Here is a 22,413-nt window from a genome sequence, read left to right on the forward strand (position 1 = left end):
TAAAAGAATGAAAAAATGGAAGATAATGTGAAATATCTCATTGGAAAAACAACTGACCTGGAAAATAGATCCAGCAGAGACAATTTTAAAGTTATGGGACTACCTGAAAGTCATGATCAAAAAAAGAGCGTAGACATCACCTTTCATGAAATTTTCAAGGAAAATTGCCCTGATATTCTAGAACCAGAGGGCAAAATAAGTATTCAAGGAATACACTGATCACCACCTGAAAGAGATCCAAAAAGAGAAACTCCTAGGAACATTGTGGCCAAATTCCAGAGTTCCCTGGTCAAGGAGAAAATATTGCAAGCAGCTAGAAAGAAACAATTCAAGTATTGTGGAAATACAATGAGGAGAACACAAGATCTAGCAGCTTCTACATTAAGGGATAGAAGGGCATGGAATATGATATTCCAGAAGTCAAAGGAACTAGGACTAAAGCCAAGAATCACCTACCCAGCAAAACTGAGTATAATACTTGAGAGGGAAAATTGGTCTTTCAATGAAATTGAGGACTTTCAAGCATTCTTGATGAAAAGGCCAGAGCTGAAAAGAAAATTTGACCTTGAAACACAAGAATGAAGAGAAGCATGAAAAGGTAAACAGCAAAGAGAAGTCATAAGGGACTTACTAAAGTTGAACTGTTTACATTTCTACATGGAACGAAAGAAAACAGACATTAAAAAAACTCAAGAAAAATTTTTTAAAAAATTAACAAGTATATGTCATTAGTTGTTTCTTTGGAAATGGATAGCATTTTTCATAAATCCTTCAGAGTTTTCTTGGATCATTGTGTTGCTGAGAATAGTTAAGTCATTACTTTGTACACAGTACATTTCATTTTCTGTCAGCTCTTTCCAGGTTTTCTGAGAATGTGCTGCTCATCATTTTTTTATAGTACAATAGTATTGCATCAGAATCACATACCACAATTGGTTCACTTTCCAGTTGATGAGGATCCCCTCAATTTCTAATTCTTTGCCACTAGAAAAGGGTTGCTATACACAAAAGGTTTGTGTACACAAAGGCCCTTTTCCTTTCTTTTTTTTTAAATATTTTGGATACAGACTTAATAGTGGGTATTTGAACCCTTTGTGTATAGTTCCAAATTGCTCTGTGGAGTAGTTGAATCAGTTCACAACTCCACAACGGTGCATTAATGTCTCATTTTTTCCCACATCCTCTCCAATATTGGTCATTTTCTTTTTCTGTCCTATTAGTCAATATAATAGGCATTAAGTATTACCACAGAATTGTTTTAATTTGCATTTCTCCAATCAATAGTGAGTTAGAAAATTTTTTCATATGACTATAGATATTTCTAATTTCTTCATCTGAAAACTGTTCATTTTGATCATTTATTAATTGGGAAATGGCTCTTATGTTTATAAATTTCACTCAGTTGTCTATCTGTTTGAGAAATGAGGTCTCTAACTAAGAAACTTGCTTCAGAATTTTCTTCCCAGTTACTATTGCTAACTGTATTTCCCTTCATCCCTTTCCCTTTTTTTATTCTGTTCTCTGTCTCCTTTTACCCAGTCCCTCCACAAAAGTATTTTGCTTTTGACTACTGCCTCCCCCAATCTGCCCTCCCTTTCTTCCCCTCCAACCTTCTTTCATACCCTTTCCTACTTTCCTTTAGGGTTAGACAGATTTCTACACCCAATTAAGTGTGCATGTTATTCCCTCTCTGAGACAATTCAAATGAGAATAAGGTTCACCCAGTCTCTCTTACTACCTCCCCTTACTTCCTCTTCACTGTAAAAGCTTTTTTCTTGCCTCTTTTTTTGTGAGGCAATTTATCCCATTCTACCTCTCTCTTTCCCTTACTCCCAGTGCATTCTTCTCTCACTCCTTAATTTTATTTTTTGATGTTATCCCTTCATATTCAATTCATACCCAGGACCTCTGTCTATATATACTCTCTCTCTCTCTCTCTCTCTCTCCATATATATATATATATATATATATATATATATATATATATATATATATATATATATATATATATATATATATATATATATATATATATATATATATATACATATGTACACATATATATATTCTATACATATATGTGTATTCTCTCTATACTCTCTCTCTGTACTCTATATATACTCCTTCTAACTATCGTAATAATGAGAAAGTTCTTATAAGTTACTAGTATCATTTTCCATGTAGAAATGTAAACAATTTAACCTTATTAAGTCACTTATGATTTCTCTTTCCTGTTTACCTTTTTATGGTTCTCTTGCATCTTGTATTCAAAAGTTAAATTTTCTATTCAATTCTGTCTTTTCATCAAGAATATTTGAAAGCCCTCTATATAATTGAACATTCATTTCACCACCTCAAGGAACATACTCAGTTTTGCTAGGTATATGATTCTTGGTTGTAATCTTGGCTCCTTTGCCCTCTGGAATATCCCATGCCAAGCCCTCTGATCCTTTAATGTAGAAGTTGCTAAATCTTGTGTTTTCCTTTCTGTGGCTCCACCATACTTAAATAGTTTCTTTCTAGCTGTTTGGAATATTTTCTCCTTGACCTGGCAGCTCTGGTATTTGACTATAATATTCCTGAGAGTTTTTGTTTTGGGATTTTTTTGAGGAGGTGTTTGGTGGATTCTTTCAATGTCTATTTTGTCCTCTCATTCTAGAATATCATGGCAATTTTCCTTGATAATTTCTTGAAAGATGATTTCTAGGCTGTTTTTTTAATCATGGCTTTTAGATAGCCTAGCAATTTTAAAATTATCTCTCCTGGATCTATTTTCCAGGTAAGTTGTTTTTCCAATGAGATATTTCAAAGTCATTCTTTTGGTTTTGTTTCATTATTTTTTTTAAAAAAGTTCTCATAAAGTCATTAACCTACCTTTGCTTAATTTTAATTTTTAAGGAATTATTTTCTTCAGTAAGCTTTTGTATTTCTTTTTCCATTTGACCAATTCCAATTTAAAGTAATATTTTAGATTCAAATGCCAGAACACAAATACAGAATAAAAAAAGAACCAAAAACATGTTTTAAACTTAAATATTGGAACTTAAATGCAAAGTTAAAAAGAAAAGAAATCATGCCATATGCATAGCAGAACATAAAAGAAGATCCAAATTATGTAACAATAAATTTTCATTTCAAGAAAGGCTGTATGATAAATATGACTTGTTATGTTGAAAATTGTCCATCTTTTCTTTGCTTCTTTGTGAGTTCTTCTGTTCTCTGCTGTGCACTTTTTTATATTTGTTCTTTTTTCCCCTCCCAGTACCTCCCAGAAGGCTACAATAAAGTATAGATATTTTTATCTGTGACTATAGATAGATGCATACATCTATACATATATAGACATATATTTTCTCAAACATATTCAACTCCTGATCTTTGCTTTTTATGTTTGTGCAAATCTCTTGTTTCTGATCCTTCTTGCCTCCTCTACTTTACTTGTACCCATTATGTTGCACTCCTATTACTTTCTTACCCCTCTCCAAGAATCCCTCCACTACCCTCCCATTCCCATAAATCTAAAAACCCTTCTATATCCCCTTTACCTATTCCCTCCCTCTCCCCTCTAAAGATCTCTCCTTTGTCCTCTCCTCAGGCCTCATGCCCCTACCATTTTATTTCTTCTGAATTTAGAAAACTTTCATACTCTTCTAAATATATATGTATTGTTCCCTCTTAAACCCAATCCCAATGAAAGTAGGTTACCCGAACTACTAGCCCTCCTCCCCCATCTTATTTCTCTGTATCAATTCTTCCCCTTGCAGCTCACTTGTACAAAAAAGTTACTCTTTTCAACTGTTCCTAAATGGTTTTACTTTTTAAGTTCATATCCTACTCAGGTTTTCCCCAATCTTACTTATGAGCTACCCAATTATTAATAAGAATCTTAGACATATATTTTACATATATAAAGAGTAACATCCTGTCCTTATGAATCTCTTGTAATCAATCTTTGGTATGTATCTTATATTTCTCTTGGTTCTTGTATGTCAAATCTATTAAGTTCAGGAATTTTTTAAAGAAAGTCTTGAAAGTCTGAGGGTTTATCAAATGTCTATTTATTTTTCATTCAGAATTAATCCTTCAGGGTATTATATTTTTGCCCAGAGGCCCAGTTCTTTTATTCTTTGATATATTATGTCCCAAGACCTGCGTTCTTTAATATCTCTGCTGCTAGTTCTTGTGTGAGTCTAATTGCAGCACCATCATATTTAAATTATTTTAATCTTGATGCTTTTAATATTTTATTCTTGAGCTGGGGTTTTCAGAATTTAATTATAATATTCCTATGAGTTTTCCTCACAGGATCTTTTTTAAATGGTAATTGATGAATTTTTTTCTATTTCTACTCCCCCTCATCCCCTTGTTCTAATGCTTCAGGACAATTTTCTTTAATCATTTCTTGTATTATTGTATCAAGATTCTTTTTGTGATCATAACTTTCAGTTAGTCTGATTATTTTTATATTTTTCTTCTTGAGTTATTCTCCAAATATGTTGCTTTTCTTAAAAGATATTTCGCTTTCTCTTCTATTTTTTTCATTATTCATATTTTGGTTAATTATTTCTTGGTCTGTAATCTCCTTCTGACCAGTTGTTTGACCCCTTTACCATTTGTGGGCTGAGAGCTCCAGAAATAGCTCCTTCCACTGCTGATTCAGAGGCTCCCAAAGTCTGTTCCTGGTTTGCTAGGGTCTATTTTGTGGTGGCATTGGACTGTGTTCCTCTCTTACCCAGATGTTACAGACCTTTCTTGCCAACCTTATAAGTTCTTTTTGGCTAGAAAATTATTTCACCCTATCCTTTTGTGGGTTCAGTCACTCTAGGAATTGTTTTATGGCATTATTTAAAGGTTTTCTGAGGGTTTTGGGGAGTGCTCAGGCAAGTTACTGTCTTTTCTCCACCATCTTGACTCTGCCTCCTGATGATGGCTTAAAAAGGATCTAAAGAAGGAAAAGCCTCAGGAATGTCAAAGCCAAAATCTAAAATAACCAAATTAAAAAAAAAAAAAAGGCCTCAAAAATTCCCAGAAATGAACAGTTTATAAAGCTAGGAATTACATTCAGAATGAAATGTGACTTGACAGCTTCCATTAAAAATGAGAGAGCATCTAAAATATAATATTGCAAAAGATCAAAAATGTAAGTTTGTCACCAAGAATAACTTACCTTGCAAAGCTGAGTGTATTCCTATGGGGGAAAACTGAACCGGTAATGGAATAGAGGACTTTCAAACATTTCTGATAAAAAAGACCACAGCTCAGAAGGAATGTTTTAAATAAAAACACAAAAGTCAAAAGAAAACTACAAAGGTGAGCAAGTGTCAGTCCCTAGTACTCTAGCTCAAGGCTTGGAGGCAACCGTGTGGCTTCAAATGGTTTGGAGATCATGAGTCCTTTGGATAAAGCTGATTGGAACAAGGACAAAAGTTCTTGGCAACTACATTAAGTACTCTTGGAATAAATGACCAGCAACATAAGGGTGAACCAAAGTTCTGGATTGTTTGTCAGAAAGCTTTTACTAAAATGAGGACAGTGGAGAGCCGAAATGAAATCTAATATATTCATATATTATATTACATTTATACATTAAATTTACATTATATGCACACACTCAGCAGTCTCATAAAGTTTAAATAAGGCATAATTATAAACTTCATGGGAAACTATAACAGAAGTTATTTCTATCATTTGTTTAATTTTTTTTAATGTGAACTTATATTTCACATAAAGTATTTCTTTTATGTGTAAGAAATAAATACCTGTCCCACATATTGGGGAAAAAAATCTTGTTCCTTCCACAAATTTATTTTGTACATGTTTGTTGAAGTCCAATTATTCTTCTGAATTCCTGGGAGAGCATAATAGACTATTGTTTTTCTAATTGCCACTAATTTCTCATATAGTAAATGAGGAAATTGGAGTGCAAATGTAATTCTACTATAGTCAATCGGATATAGAAATAGTAACTCTGTTCTATTTAATTTGTATTTGTTTTACTTTTTGCAACTTAATCTTTAATCACATACAGGTATTTGAAAAGTAATATGGTAGATATTGGATGTACAAAGGTAAAAGTGACAATTTCTATCCTTGAGGAAATTACATTCTGCTAATGAAGCAGATGAGATATACACATAGATAGGCAAAAACATAAGGCAAAGTTTGATTATGATGGAGGTAAAGTAGATAGTTGAGGTAAAGTGCTCTAGGCTCATTTCAGGAAGAAGACACTTTCATGTAAGGGAAACAGTAATAAGAACATAAAAAACTTGACTCCTCACCTGAATATTGAAGGAAAATGATAATTCTAAAGAAATAAATTAGGAAGGAATATATTCTGAGCATAAATGATGACGTGAACAGTTGCTTGGGAGTAGGAGATGTCACATTGAGTTTAGGGTATAGCTAGTAGTATAGTAGGTTAGGACATAGACTATGTGAATGAGCAGATGGATGGATCGATTGATGATTCAAAAATATTAAGTGCTTATTTTGCGCAAACTTTTCTATTTGTTTCTTTACAGTGTGTCCTCTATGGCACCATAAAAAAAAATCTTAACTGAGACTATATCTACCTATGTTATACCTCTCTTCATATTGATCTTCAGTATCAAGGGAAAGGCAGTAAAATGAAAAAAAGAAACCAGTGGTGGTAAATAGAGGTAGCTAGAGTTTGATTGTGAAGGAGTTTAAATGTAAGAGTAAGAAAATTGTATTTTATCCTACAGACAATGAAGAACTACTGAAAGCTTTTTAGTAGGAGAATAAAAAGGTCAGACATGTACTTAAGTAAAATTATCTTGGCAGTTGTGAAAAGAATGAATTAGAGAGGTCAGAGACTAGAAGTAGCAAAACCAATTTGGAGACTATTGTGACTTAAATAATTGGATAAATATGAATTCCTTATGACTAGGCATAGCCAATATAATAAAAAGAAAAATTCTACATACATTATTTATTTACCTATGCCATGCCAATCAAAGGACTACTTTGTAGACTAAAAATATAATGACAAAAGTCATCTGGAGGAGCAATAGCTCAATAATATAATGGAAATTAACATAAAAAAGTGAGAAGGAAGGAAGACTGAACAGCAACAGTTATTAAAATAAGCTTGAAAGCAGTAATTATCAAAATGGTTTGGTACTGGTTAAGAAATAGAAAAGCTAATCAATGGAAGAGAACATTTAGAAGGTGATGTTTGACAAAGCCAAAGACCCCAGCTGGTAGGAAAAGAATTTACTCTTTGACAAAAACTTCTGGGAAAACTGGGAATCAATCTGGCAGAAATTAGGTACAGACTTCCATCTCACACCATGTATACCAAGATAAACTCAAGGAATATTTAATGAAGAAGATATTTTCAAGTAAGGGAAACAGTAATGGCCATACAGAGAACTTGACTCCTGATTTGAATACTGAAGGAAAATAATGACTAAAAATAGATTAGGAAGGAGTATATTCTGAGCCTTAATGATTGCCATGTTTTAGGGATAAATAATGACATCAGAAACAAAATAGAGGGGCATGGAAGAAATTACATTTTGTTTTATAGATAGGAGAAAATTTTATGATGTCACAAAGGAAAGAGAGGATCACATAGGAGAAACTATTTTATTATAAAAAGATAAAGATTTTTACAGGAATAAAATCAATGCAAATAAGTAGAAAAAAATATTTTCAAAGAATTTTTTCTGATAAGATTCTCATTTCCAAGGCATATAAGGAAATGATTCAAATTTATGAGAATAGAAGTCACTTCTCAATTTATAAATAATCAAAGGATATGAACAGGAAGTTTTCTAAGGAAGAGATCTAAGTTATGAAGAGTATGTTAACAAATGCTACAAATCACTAATAATTAGGGCTATAAAAATTAAAGTAACTTTGAGGTTGTACCTTGTACCCACCTATCAAATTGACAAAATTGACAAAAGAGGACCATTTCAAATATTGAAATGGTTATGAATGCTAATACACCTTTGGTGGAGCTGTGAATTGGTCTAGCCATTGTGCAAAATAATTTGTAACTATGCACAAAAATTAATAAATGGTATATGCAAAGACATCAATGAAGGAAAATGACTCATCTACAAATATATGTATACACACACATATACACACATACACATATATTCTTTTTTATGGAAGCAAAGAATTGAAAATGAAGGAATACCCATCAGTTGAGAGTTTGCTGAACAAATCATGGTATATGAATGTAATGGAATACTAATGAACTGTAAAAAATGAAGAAAGAGCTGGTTTCAGAGAAACTTGAGAAGATTTGTGTGAATGATACAGAGTGAAATGATTAGACAGAAGAGAATAATTTATATAATAGTAACCGTATTATAAAGAGAAACAACATTGAAAGATACAGAAACTTTTATCACTATTGTATTGACCTACATACTATAATTCCAAACGACAAATGGTGGTATACAAAGTGTGACCTAATTTTTGGAAATGGCCAGTGCAGGAATTTGTTTTACTTGACCATGTATATTTCTCAGTGGAGGTTAGGATTTAGGCAGAAATGTCATGGGGATAGAATGGACAAAATTTGACAAAAGATTAAACATGATGTGAAGAGGTAAAAAAAACAGAAATTAGTTTAAAGCACTGAAAGGTCAAACCTGAGTTACTAGTAGGATCGTGTTGCTATTGACTTCTTTACTTTCCCCCCCCCCCATGGTCTGTTTCTTTATGATTATTATGAGTCTTGCAAGAAAAAGAAAACTTACCACCCTACAAAAGTGTTTCTTTTGAAGGCTGTGTAAGAGGAAATCAACTCTTTTCTTATTTTTCTGAGAAGTCATAAGGTATCATACTGTGGAGTTTCAATTTAAGTATTCTAGATTCATTTGTAACAAGAGGGTTAATGCATATATGGATCATTTTCTCCTATAGCACATCAACTTTTGGGTAGCAAATATACTATATTGAGACTGATAGTTGGATAAAACACTTGTAGTTTGTAAATGAACTGTGTGTTGCTCAGTACCCACTGTTGTTATTACTGAAGCAAAAACGGTTGCAAATCACAGAACTGAAGCTTTCTTTGCATGTTTTTCTGGTTCGTTGATACCCCTTTTCCCCCAAAAAACATCACTTCTTTTGTAAGCCTCTTACTAGACTAGACATTTTCAAAAAGAAGATACAGGAGGAATTCAATATTTATAGTCACTGCAATTGAATCTCATTATTTTTTTTCAATAATACATTGCTTTAGGTATATCTCATGGAAAATATTTAATTTCTGTGAAATGAACTATGTGGCAGGATTATGATTTTTCTCTATTTCCTTTTACTTTACTAGTTGCTTAGCAATTACATCATGTGAGGGGGATGAAACATGACATTTCCTTTATTGCTATTCATTTTATGACTTCTGTGAATTTTGACAGTTCATTCTGACAAAAACTTATGTATTCATTCGGTCAGACTTCAAAAAATATTTTCTGAGGACTCTCTATGCAAAAAGAACCATGCTAAGTCACACAAGGAATCTAATACAATCTAATCTAAAAAGGATTTATTACAGAGATAAGTAAAACAGTCCTTGCCTTAAAGAAATTAGTATCATAGATATAGTTTGCAAGTTAAATTGCAACCTCATTTGGGATTGCCAATTCAAAAGCAGTAGGTCAATTTGATGAAATATGTTGTGAATAATGAAAAAATTTCCCAAGAATTAACTGTTTACTAATGTTTCATTAAAATGTTTTTTCTTTCTATGTTTTACAACATCCTGACCATTTTTCCTGTGAAGCCAAGTCATCCAATAGTAACGATTCCTGAAAATGAAGCCCTTGGTTTTAAAGAGGTATGTATGTGTAAGACATATTGCAAGCAGAACTGGAGATGTGATTCATTTTGATATAAGCTTATAGAAATGAACCACCATTATCATTTAATAAAGCAAGATTGTGCCCTAGCTTCCCAAGCTACATCTCTAAAAGGTCTTTTGACTGCCAAACATCACTCCAATCCAAAAAACATTTATTAAGCACCCATGACATGCCAGGCATTGTGGTAGGCACTGATGATACAATGAATAAAAAGAAACATAGTCTTTGGCTTCAATGAGCTTATAATTTAAAAGGGTTAGAGTTAGGGAAGGAGGTCGAAAAACAGGTGTGGGGAGTGAGGGGCTCAGGGCTGGGTAGGGGGGCACCAAGGGGAACCTGGCACAGGAGTATCTTGTTCTGGGATTTGAAACCAGGCAGGGCAGCAGATGCAAGGCAGAATGATCTGAGAGTCCAGTTTCTTCCCTCTATAAAGGAAGGCACTGGGAGGAAGTTGTTCCTTCCAATCAGAGGGGAGAGGAGGCTGAGGGAGTTGGAGTCACTCAAAGCTTGAGTTGACAGCATGGTAGTGAATTTAGAACTGATGACCTTATTATTATTTTCTGTGAGTTGAAACCAGGCAGAGCAGCAAATACAAAGTGGAGCCAGAGAGAAAACTCTAAGGTTATATATAATGAAACAATTTTTTGCATGATTGACTTAATAACATGAAAGTATCGTAGGATCTTAGTCCTAGATCTGCAAAGGACCTCAAGAGGTCATTTAGTTCACCTCCCTTATAACCTATAGCCTGATAGCTTATTTCTCCTTGCTTGTTTTAAGTTAACAAATCACATCCAAACCTGCCTCTTTCAGGACCCACACTTGACTGTGATACAAGGGAAATAGCAGTAGATTTGAAGCCAGAGGACTTGGGCCTGAGTTTGAACTCTACCTCTTACTATTACTGTGATTCTGAGAGAGTCACTTAACCTTTCCATGCCTCAGCTTCTTCCTCTGTAAAGTGGGAGATGGACTAAGTGAACTCAAAGGTCCCATAGAAGTCTACATCTTGTTATGCACCAAAGAACTTGGATGTACAGTGGAAGCAAAATAAAGACTGGTTAAATTCCTGAGTTATCTGAATGATGTTAAAAGCAGCCATCTAGTAAGGCCAGTGGGCACTTGAGGGGTTCCTTCTTTATAACTGTAAGTAGGATAGGATTGCTAAAATGGGCATGAAGGAAATTTGTTCCGTTGCATCCCAGAAACACAGTCACATAGAGGAACATAAAGCTTGGGGATGTGGGGAGACCAGGCAAGCAGTCACCAGGATAACTCTTGGTCTGGGAAAAATGAAGACTATCACAAACCAAACTATATTTTGACCTTTAAAATGTGTGACAGACAAGGAAGCATAATTGGAAAGGCAAAGGATAACCGAACAGAGAGTTAAGAGAATGTAGAGTATTCTTGATGTATTATATTTGATTTCTCCATCACTTCAGCCACGTTGTGAGCCCTGTGATAGGCTTGCATAACTCTTGGTGGTATTTAGCCAGATGGTAATATTGACACTTAAATTCTCCCTAAGCCCCCTTCCTTGTTGTTTATTTACACATCAAACCTCAGTAAAGGTAAAACATCTGTCTTATAATGAAATTCCATTTTTAGACCTAGAATGATTGATGCACAAGCTTTTCCTCTAGCAAGTCCATTACAAAAAGAAAAGAATATATTTCCTTAATTTGGCCTTCCAACTTTTGAACGATCTTCCAATGTATTTTTAAAAGATAGCTATCTGTCTGGCCTACCATCAGATTGTCTTTTCTGGGTGCCCAACCCTTTAGATGTGGAAAAAACAAAGTGAGAGAAAAATTAAATCAGATTCTCACTTCCATTTGTGTGATGTTGTGATCACATATGAGTTGATTTCAGGATGTTGTGACTTCTAATTCCTCAAGTTTCTCTTCCCTGTTTTCAAAAAAAACCCCAAGTATTCATTTAAAATAGAGTTGACTGGTTGAATGATTCTATTTATCATACAACTCTAGCTGCTTCATTCTTCAAGCTGAGAAAGTCAATCAGATCTGCTACTCTTAGAAACAAACAGAAAATATTACTAAAGAAACACTGCAGAACAGGAAAAATATTCTTTGCGGTTAGAGCTATTCAATTAATGAAGACGTAGGAAACACACTCCAGTCAGCTTCAGTTAAGGTACAACATTAATTTTAGAGTATTGAATTAATGCTAGAGACCTCGTTGCATGTAGAAATCAAGAGGCACATTCAGGATTATGATCTCCTAAGTAAGGCTTTGAACAATTAGATTTGTTTTCCACACATGAGATTCCACTGGTGTCTAGCAAAGGAATATGGGTAAAAATGCTCCATAGAAAAATAGCATAAGGTTCCAAAATGCTGTTATTATTTAGTGCTTCATTGGATACTTTGTAGAGGACAATGGCATAATGTATAGAATGGCTCAGAGTGAGGAAGAGCTAGATTCAAATGCTTCACTTGACAGTTATTAGCTGTGTTACCCTGGGAAAGTCATTTAACCTCTGTACCTGTTAGGAAATTGCCTTGGGACTTAGCTACTGTCAAAAGTGGTCAAAAATCTATTGTAGTGGAAGGAGTTCCTATATTAAAAATTCCTTACACTGATGATTTCACAGACCTTTCTTGAATTTGGTAAAGCATATTTTCCGATAGTTGGCCATTAACATTGCAAGCTATTTGGCATATTGCTCATGATCTGACATGACAGTGACATAATTATTTTGCCCATCTGTGATCTTGACCAAAGTAATGATTTTTTTTTTTACCAACATGGGTCCCATCCTAGCTTTTAGCTGTTCCCTCTATCTATATTCATCTCTCTGAAGGTCAACCATTAGTCAAATCTAATTAAGACCAACTCTACTGGATAATTCAAGTAGAGAAACTCAGGATGTTATTTGAGTCCCCACAACTTTAACTATTTCTGGCATTATTTATTATTTCTATTGGAGGACTCAACAATTCTTGGAGCTATTTCTGCCTTTTATTTTCTGTCCATAAGTTCTACAGTAATATTTAATGCTCAGCATGTTCAGGTGGAATTTTTTTAAAAAGTGTGATAATAATGTGTCTCATAATCTAGACTCTCTCATTAGGTTGGAGTTGCATTTGTGTAATGGAAAGGTTGTTTACCTCTGGCAAAACTGAAGTATTTATTCCTTCTCCATCCTCCCCCTTACCTCCTGCCCCCTCTCCTTTTCATTTTGGTCCAGTTCCATGTTGTATTCATTTAGGGAACTCTGAGTAAGGAAAGTCCTTCCACCCAATGTACTTCCTTTGCAAGTCATAATTTTAGAAAGCTCTTTGGGGGTGTCGAGAGTTGTTTTCCTTATGCATCATAAAGCCAATGTACTTCACTTAGAATCTCTCTGATTCTGAGGCTAGCCTATATACTATGCCATGCAGCTTCTTGGGTTCTCTATAGAACTCTTCATTTCCTCCAACATCAGTTTTGTTTTTAGATTCCCCTTTTGTATTGGATTTAGAAAACCTTCAAGGTTGTTAAAATAAGTTGAACAACAAAGAGACTGCAGTTGAGTAGCTAATGAGATCACACAAAATTATATTATGTTATTTTGTTTTGAGTTTTAGAACTGAGTTACGGATTTCTAACCTTGTAAGACATGTTTGCCATTCCACTGTATGTGATTGTTAGGTGAGGAAATAGAACTAAAGGCAGAAAAGTAATTGACTTGACCTATGTCATAGATTGGTAGAAATTGGATCTGGAAGGGATATTAGAAATCATCTGATTTCCCCTCTCCACATTTTTTAGGTGTAACATTTATATCAGAGTTTAAAGCCCCAGGGAAAGCTACGGTACCATTTGGGGGACTGTCTCACATTATTTGACTTATACATTCCCACTCACAAATATCACTAACTTGTTCTTTAAAATCCACTGAAACCAACTTCCCTTGTAAGCACATGGTGCACAATGAGAAAGAAGATTATGAAAAGTAAGTTTTATCGAAAGAATTAGAGAAACTATACAAAAAACTAATGCAATACTCTCAGATAACAAAAGAGAAACCTTTGATGAACAACCCTGTCCCAAAGATTTATAGGAAATTTGTAGGCCCTAACTTCTCCAAATATGAGAATTCTTTTCTCTTTGGACTATCTTGTGGCTCCTATAAGATATTTTTCTGGGCTGCTCTTTGTTACTTGGGCAGGTTGCTAGGTGGTGCAGTGGATAGAATGCCAGACCTGTAGTCAGGAAGACTTCAGCTTCCTCAGTTCAAATCTGGCATACACACACTTACTAGCTGTGTGACTCTGGGCAAGTCACTTAGCCCTGTTTGTCTCAATTTGTCATCTGTAAAATGAGTTGGAGAAGAAAATGGCAAACCTCTCCAGTATCTTTGCCAAGAAAACTCCAAATGTGATCACAAACAGGCAGGCATGACTAAACCATTAAACAACAATAACAAAACTTCATTACTCTCTGTTGTCCTCCTGAATCTCTCTTTGATGACTTTGATGCTTCAGCACTGACTGAAATCTCCTATTGCTCCAATTAGGTGAGCTCAGGTGTTGCTCTTTTACTCAGTAATAGGGCTGCCTCATCACTACATAAGGGAAAATTTTGTCCTTTGGGTATGGTCATTGCTACCATAGGGAAAAAGAGCTCAAGAATTTTCCTAATATGGTAAGGACCTTCTAAGCATCAATATCATGGTAAATCAGCTGGGGGTGAATGTACTTACAATCAATTTTTAAGTAGAATATGCATTATTGTGATTTTCTTCATTAGTTTCTTAAGTCTAGACAATCAGCTAAACAATCAAATTGTGATTTGTAGCATTTGCTGATTTCTGAAGATTTAACAATCCAATCTCATGGCAGAGCCAGTTAGAACAGGCTCCATCACACCCATCCCTGCATAATGCAATTCTCCTTGTATGACTTTCTCCTCAAGACATCCTATTTCTAATGCTGTAGTACTAAGACCAAGTGTTTCCTCTCATAGAGATGTTTGGCTACTATGACTATGATTGACACTGAACTCTGAACAAATGATGAATTGTCCTCAAACAGGGACTCCTGTTTCTAAGATTTATCAGCATTAAGTTGCAGAGCTATAACTCAAATGGGGTATCTAGGACTTTTCTTAAGGTTGCTTAAATTTTGACCCAGTTGCTGATGGCCTTTATATTATTGCATGATCATAGAAACAACTGAAATTGGCACCCACTTAAGAGGAACAATTTATTAGACAAGGAAGTTACTAGTTGCCAGACTTATTTCTCATAGAGCCATTTTCCAGGTTTGCCCCTCCCACCAAAAAACCAAAACAAAACTGAAAAACCCAAGCTCCCACAACTGAAGTTAGAAGTTATTTAATTTCAGTTGCATTTTGGCAAAGTACTCATCATCAATTCTATGTTTAGTTGTGTGGGGGGATGGAGGAGGGAAGTTGCTGCTGATCATATGAATTCATTAATATATAAAGACACTTCCCCCCACTCCCCAAGGGAATGCCTTCTACCGTATGTGTCAGCACTTGCTTTGAAACTTAGGTTCTGAGAGAGTTGTCTGGGGACACTTAGAGGTTAAACAACTTACCCCATATGATGCAGCCAATATGTGTCAAAGTTGGGCATTGAACCCAGATCTCTCATCCCAAGGCCTGCTTTCTATTTTCTGTGTCATGATGAGTATCTCTTAGGGTTTAAATACATGATCATGAATGTTGACTTTCTTTTCCCCCTCCAACAGGATGCAGACTGGCCATAACACTCCTAAGTATAATTGGGAAATATTTAATGAAATAAATAAAACTTCAGTTGAACATGGATAATGTGAACATGTGGTTTTTTTGAAGTCAGTACATAACCCATAGGGATGTTTATGTAAGACTTTGTGGCCCTGTTTCTCCTTGAGTTTGACAACTCTATTCTACTGTACTTGTTTATAGAAATTAATAAAGAAACTCCCAATTCGTTCCCAATAACTTCTCTCCAGCAGTAAGATGGGGTTATTCTAGGTGGCACAGTGGACAGTGTGCTTTCTGGAGTCAATGAGGAAGACCAGAGTTCAAATCTGTCCACAGATACTTAATACTCGCGTGACTGTGGGCAAGTCACTTAACCCCTGTTTGCTTCCAGTTTCTTCAACTGGTGTGAGGGCTTGCAGAGCCCTTTTCAGGGCTGCTCATTTACCTTTGATGTCCACCTGGCACTCAACTGTTACCTGTTCAATGTCTTTCCTATTCCCAGTTTAGTTCAAACATAAAGGTACAAATGAAATTCAGCAAAGTGACTTACTATGTTCTAAGCTTCTAGAACTATTGAACAGGTTGCCATTTTAGGTTTCCTAGGGACTGGGTTATGGGGAATACAGATCACAAATTGCAGACCAGTGAAAAGAATCCCATTTTTTACCTGTGTCAGTGTTTGGGATTTTGCCTGAAAAGCCATCATTTTGCTCTTTCTGTTTAAATGTGATACTAGTGTTCTTAGTAGATCATTGCAAAGCTGAGCAGAGCTCAGAATCAGAGTATACGTAAGGGCACTACCTCCCTAATTAGTACTTGCAGTATGACTATTAGCCTTGTAACAGCTGTATTTCCAGCAGCTATATTTCCAATCCTGTTTCAGCTTGTTTGTTTTGGAGAGAAATAAATGAAGCCAAAAGCCAGGGGTTAGATAACCTTCTGCAGCTTACATCTTTCAGAGTTTACAAGTCTTTAACTCCTGACTCAAGGCTATATGCCCCAGAGCAGAGGTCTTCAGGCTTATGTAGTGGTGATAATGTACCCTATCAGTATTTTCTTTTTTCCTGGTGGGTATACTAGGATAACAGATGTTGTGGATTTTCCCAATAGTGCTTACATAACTATTCCTTCCGGGTGACTAATCAGGGTCAACCCCCTCAGGTTGATGCCTGTCTCTGAAGAGAAAGTTGGAGAGCTTTCATAATTTAGGAGTATAGTAGAATGGGGAGTATTGGATTCTGATGGGAGAAGGTCTGGGATGATTTTAGTAGAGAGGAGTTCCATGATTATCATTGGGAGAGTGGGATGCAATCCATTTTCCCACCTTCTCATTGATTGACTGATTAGGGTCAACTTACACCACAATGTCCTCTGGATAATTTAAAATAAAGCCTCTGGAAGAGTGCTGGCCTTGAGTCGCAAGACTCAAGATCTGAACTCTAATATTGGGTCTCCCACTTAATCACTCTGCAAATATGGATGTCATTTTATTATTTTGGTGAAATAAGAGACTGAGATACATCTTTGTAGAGTTGCATAAATAGTGGACTTGTTTGAGAAGCTGATCTGTTATTTACTATATACATAGCATGAATTCAGTTCAATAAATATTTATTGAGCAAGGGGTCTTCTCAACGAATCGTTTCTCCCTTTTAGTTTTGAATTCTATTATTTGAGCAGATCAATGGTTCTCAAAATGTGTACTGCAGAAAGTGTAGGCTTTCAACACTATGAGATGTCCACATGCCCGCTCCCAACCCCAGCTGTGGTGTACTTCCTAGTCTTTCCAGCTGGCAATGGAGAAGTGATAAGTAATTCTAGTTGAGGAAATACAAATTAGCTTCATTCACCACAAGTCTTGGAGAAGAAAAGAAAGAAGAGGTTGAGGGGATTTGAAAGGGAAAAGAGAAATGTTAAGGCTATGTAATGGGTCTAGAAGCCTGGCTTCCCAGGAACTCTTCTTTGGCATCAAGTTCCACATAAACATTGTGTGCTCCAAGTCTTCCTGGCACATACTGTGCTCTGAAGGGTTGAAATTGAGAACCACTGGACTAGAAGAATTTCAAGGACCCTTTCAGTCTTAAAATTTGATGGCTATGTGAAGAAAAATTAAAATCCTTAATATAGTCTTTATGTGGAAGTGTTAGTATTAAGAAATATAATGTGTTCATTATAAGAACCCAGTATAGAATCTGAGTGCATAACCCATAGGACTATTTTAGAATACATTCTTTGAAAGTCTAGCCATTGTTTTGTTTTACATGTATATGCATATTCATATCTATCTGTCTATCTATCTAATCTATCCATTTACCTATCTATATTTGAAATGTTGAAATGATTATTTAAGTATTTAGGTGGTAAATAGACTCATAAGCATTCATTGACATTGGATGGTAACTTTACATGCAATATTCTTTAAAGGTTTCTTGGTATAAAAGCTGGTTTAATGTTTTGCAATGTTAAATACTCATTATCCAGGGTTAACTATGACTAATCAAGTCTTAGAATTAGGCTTTCTCATATAAATTATAATTTCTAAGATAACTTATTTCTTATTTCCAGAACAAGATATTTCTTTTTATGAACAATCTTGTTTTTCTCATGGCAATGATGATAGTGGCTCTAATTCCCTTCTGTGGGCAACAGACAGAAAATATGGCGATGTGGCTTACTTCTCTATCTCCATGTAGACAAATGACTTAACTCCTAGGCATGTTTCCACAGGTCATGTAGACTAAAGTAAGAATCTGTGGCTCTGGCTATGCTGGTAGGCATAGTATGATGTTTGAACTTAACAGTCTCCCTTGTGCTTACAGCTTCTACTTTGAATTACCAGTGGTATCAAATGTAGCATAATTCAGTGCTGAAGTTGCTGGCTCAGAATTATCTTGTTCCCTTAGACTCATAAAATGTTGACATTGGAAAGGTCCTTAGTTGTCATGTAATTTCCAACCTATTGTAGGTTCAAATCTTACAGCTCTGTTACTTAACAGTGTGACCTAAGAAAAGTCACTTTAACCTTTTTGGGCCGAAGTCTTTGCAAAATGAGAAGGTTGGTCTAAATATTACTGAACTTTAGAACCTATGACCAAGTAATTAGAGTAGCCAGAACCTGTCCAGTAACAGGGAACTTATCACTTTGTCACAAAGCAGGTTCTACCCTAAAAAACAAAAAAATCAACAAAAAGAGCACTTGGTACAGAAGGGGAAAAATATCTCTACAGCTTTGGGCTTGCCATTGTGGATGTGCAAATCCAAAATCATCTCTAAATTATCTCCCAGCTCTAACATTTTTATAATTGCCTTAATCTTCCATAATTTTGAGTAGTTCACAGAATCTAAGACTTTTTGAGCTGAGAGGGAACTTAAGAACGGTCTAATTCAACCTTATTTTATAGATAAGGAAACTGAAGCCCAGAGAAATTTATGTGACTTACCCAAGGTCACAGACACAGTACATGGCAGGGCCAGGAATGAAATCAAGGTCCTCTAACTAGAGATCCAGTTACATCACAATGTCGGTTACTTTAATGCTATGAATAATCTAAATGAATCATAATTATCATATAATCCATCATAGGATTATATATTCAAAGCTTACATTTTAAGATACAAGTGACCTTAGCATAGATTTAAAAAAATTAAACAGAATTTTTTGCCTACTTGGAATTTTATATGATTTTGATCCACATCTTTTTAGAAATCCTAGATTAGAGGTCATTGGTTTTTGAAGAATGTATGCTCCTTGAAGATGCCCACAATGTCTATCTGACACATAGTAAACAATTAATTTTTGTTGATGGGTTGGCTGATTGACTTTCTTCTGTAAAACAAGACAATTGGACTAAATGATCTTTGAAGTCAATATCAGTCAGAATATTACATGATTCGATATTCTCCTCTTTTTATCCTTCTTGCTGATCAACACCATTTCTTCCAGACAAATTTCTTAGTTGAAAGTTAAAACTTAGTTACCTTCTACTTTTATCTATATCACACTTTTACCTATTTTTTTTTTCTGATGTGAATAACCTTGGACTTCACAGTTACCAAGTCCATTGGTTAGTCAGTAAGCATTTATTAAGTGCTTACTTGGTGTCAGGCACTGTGCTAAGTGATAGGGATGCAAATAGAAACAAAAAGAGAGAACTTTTCCCTCAAGGAACTTACATTGGAATGAGGGAAGATGCACAAAAAGGCAGCTAAGAAATGGAGGGAGGGAAGGGAAGAGAAGGTACTAGATAGAGGGTATGATGGTCAAGCTCAGACAATAAATGGAGATTCTGAGAACTAACAAATGGGACCTGCAAGAGCTGAGGCATGACAATGTAGTCATGTTGGACTTAATAACCCCATTTGGGGCTTTCTTGGCAAAGATACTGGAGTAGTTTGCTATTTCCTTTTCTAGCTCATTTTACAGATTAGGAAACTGAGACAAACAGAATTAAGTGACTTGCCCAGAGTCACATAGGTAGTAAGTGTCTGAGCTCAAATTTGAACTCAGGAAGAAGATTCTTCCTGACTCTATCCATTGTGCCTCTTAGATGCCTTCACTAAAAATAATTATGTTAGAAAATGCAATCACACGTTAAGGAAAATTGAGATGTATTGATTAAAAATTTCAAAATTTTATAAATGTATGTTTATGTAATTCCCTTTTAAAATGTCCCTTTTTCCCCCTTTACAGCAATGATCCAAGAACGCGATCTAAAACCCTGGATATGGAAGCCTTTGTGAAGCTGGTGCTCAATAGATTTGCATTTTGTTTTTCAGACAGAATTCTCCCTTTATTAACTGCAATGCAGCAATAGCACTCAAAAAAGTTTCCTGCAGAGTCAGAACACTGAAAGTAGCCTCCTAACATTCAACAGAAAAGAGATATACTTCCAGACATGTTACTAGAGCTTTAATGCCTACCATGCAGCTGACAGTGATACTTACATGTCCTTATGTTTAGACACCAAATAAAAGCACACCATGTGTAAAGTAATGACTCTGATCTCTTTTTTAAATAGTTTTCTTAAATTCACACATCACACATTGTTAACATTTTACTTTATTTTTTATAATGACAACTGATTTAGAAAGAAAAAGAAAGCCCTGTCCACTATGAGGTATTTAGTCATGGTCCTATTTAGGTAGCCCCCCAAACCACCAGTTTTCTTAGTTTATTTTTCCTTGATACACATCATGGTACATCCAACTTACAGTGATTCCTAGAGTGGAAAAGGGGATATCATATTTCTCAAAAATATCAAAGGTTAAGCTTCATATTATGCCTATGTTTGACAGTCATAGACCCTTTGAAACAGTAATTAGTTTAAGTTGAAACCAGCTGCACCTAAGCAGAACTTTATGAAGACCCTATAAAGGAAAAAAAAAAGACTTCCCATGCTGTCTTAGAAAGTACTCTATTTGCCATGCATGTTCCCTTTACAAATGTCTAATTAGTTTTAAATTTAAATATACTTAATATATTTCTGAACTTAATTCATTATTTTTTTCTCCCAAACTCTCCCCTCTGCCTCACTTGCCTGTTACTGTTGAGGGAATAATCATGAAAGCTCACTATCTCTCACCCCACCTTACATATATCCAAGCTGTTCCCAAGGTTTGTTGACTGCATAGTAATATTTTTCAAATGCACTTCTCTTTCTCCTGAAATATTGCCATCATGCAGGTATTTCATTTCATCTCCTCATGTCTGGACTACTTAATAGAATCTCCATAATGTTTTTGTGTTTGCAAGGTGAAATGTGTGTGTGTGTATGTGTGTGTGTGTATTGTACCATCTGGTCTTACTATGTGCCATACCTCCCCTAAAACTCAGTTGAAGTCTACCTAACTGACATTAACTGGAAGCACACCAGTGGCAGCTAGTGACTAAGAGTGCTAGAAACCCCAGTCCCTCTGGGTTGTCCCTAGAATCCTGAAGAAAGTAACTACTATTCTTTCTTAGTAGATTTTCCCTAAAAATTTGAGTGGAAGTAAAGAAAGTAGCCCCAGAAAGCCCCTTATCATTATGCATACCTTCTAGTGACCATTTTTTTCTTTGCTAAGGGCTTAATGAACTCTGCTACAATCTGGATATGGGGTAAACCCAGGATTTTGATTTGCATTTCTCTTACTTGCAAGTATCATGCATTAAAAACAAACAAACAAACAAACAAACAAACAAACAAAACAAAAATCAATAGATCTAAGGAAGTCCATGAACTTGGAAAAGAAAAGTAGGTCATTATTTTCATTAACTACTAATTGAAATTTAGCATTTCCTTCATTTATGAATTTAAGCAACTAAGATTTTTCTGAAAAAAGGTTTGCAGACTACATGAGATTACCAAACTGGTCCGTGACATAAAGGTTCAGAACTCCTGGTCCAGAAGAATAAGAAGATGAAGAGTCTAAAGAAAGAACTGTGGATATAGGCTAGAGAGCAAATAGAGTAAGAAAGAACCCAAGATGTATGTGTGTGTGTGTGTGTGTGTGTGAAGATTGACCACAAAGAAATGAAACAGATTCCACAATCCATGTGTGACAATCACAATCCTCCAAATATGGATTTAGGGAGCCTAGGCTCTTGAGATCCCAAAGGGGTGACTTTTTGGAAGGACAGAAGCAATTCTAAGACAGGAATTAGAAAAGGTGAGGGAAAGAATATGTATGCATATTATTATCATAACATATTATAACATACATGTGTGTATGCCTCTGATTTATTGTTTTAGTGTTATTTGACTCTTTTTGACCCATTTGGGGTTTTCTTGGAAGAGATACTGGAGTGTTTTTTGTCATTTTCTTCTCCAGCTAATTTTACAGATGAGGAAACTGAGGCAAA

At 35.2% G+C, this 22,413-nt stretch overlaps 1 protein-coding gene across 8 annotated transcripts in view; it reads left to right on the plus strand.

Moving 5' to 3' along the window:
- Window positions 1–20,561, plus strand: part of MLIP (muscular LMNA interacting protein) — a 384,978-nt gene extending 364,417 nt beyond the window's left edge. For all 8 annotated transcript variants that reach the window (XR_011974323.1, XM_072642491.1, XM_072642487.1 and 5 more), the window contains 2 exons: window positions 9,773–9,826; window positions 20,263–20,561. Coding sequence is in view for 7 of the 8 variants with exons in the window: in XM_072642491.1 (XP_072498592.1) it covers window positions 9,773–9,826; window positions 20,263–20,268 (60 nt within the window). In the remaining variant the exon portion in view is untranslated. The remainder of the gene's footprint in view (window positions 1–9,772; window positions 9,827–20,262) is intronic.
- Window positions 20,562–22,413: the final 1,852 nt, after the last annotated feature.

The sequence above is a fragment of the Notamacropus eugenii genome, chromosome 2, assembly GCF_028372415.1.
Source record: "Notamacropus eugenii isolate mMacEug1 chromosome 2, mMacEug1.pri_v2, whole genome shotgun sequence".
In the NCBI taxonomy this organism is placed as follows: Eukaryota; Metazoa; Chordata; class Mammalia; order Diprotodontia; family Macropodidae; genus Notamacropus; species Notamacropus eugenii.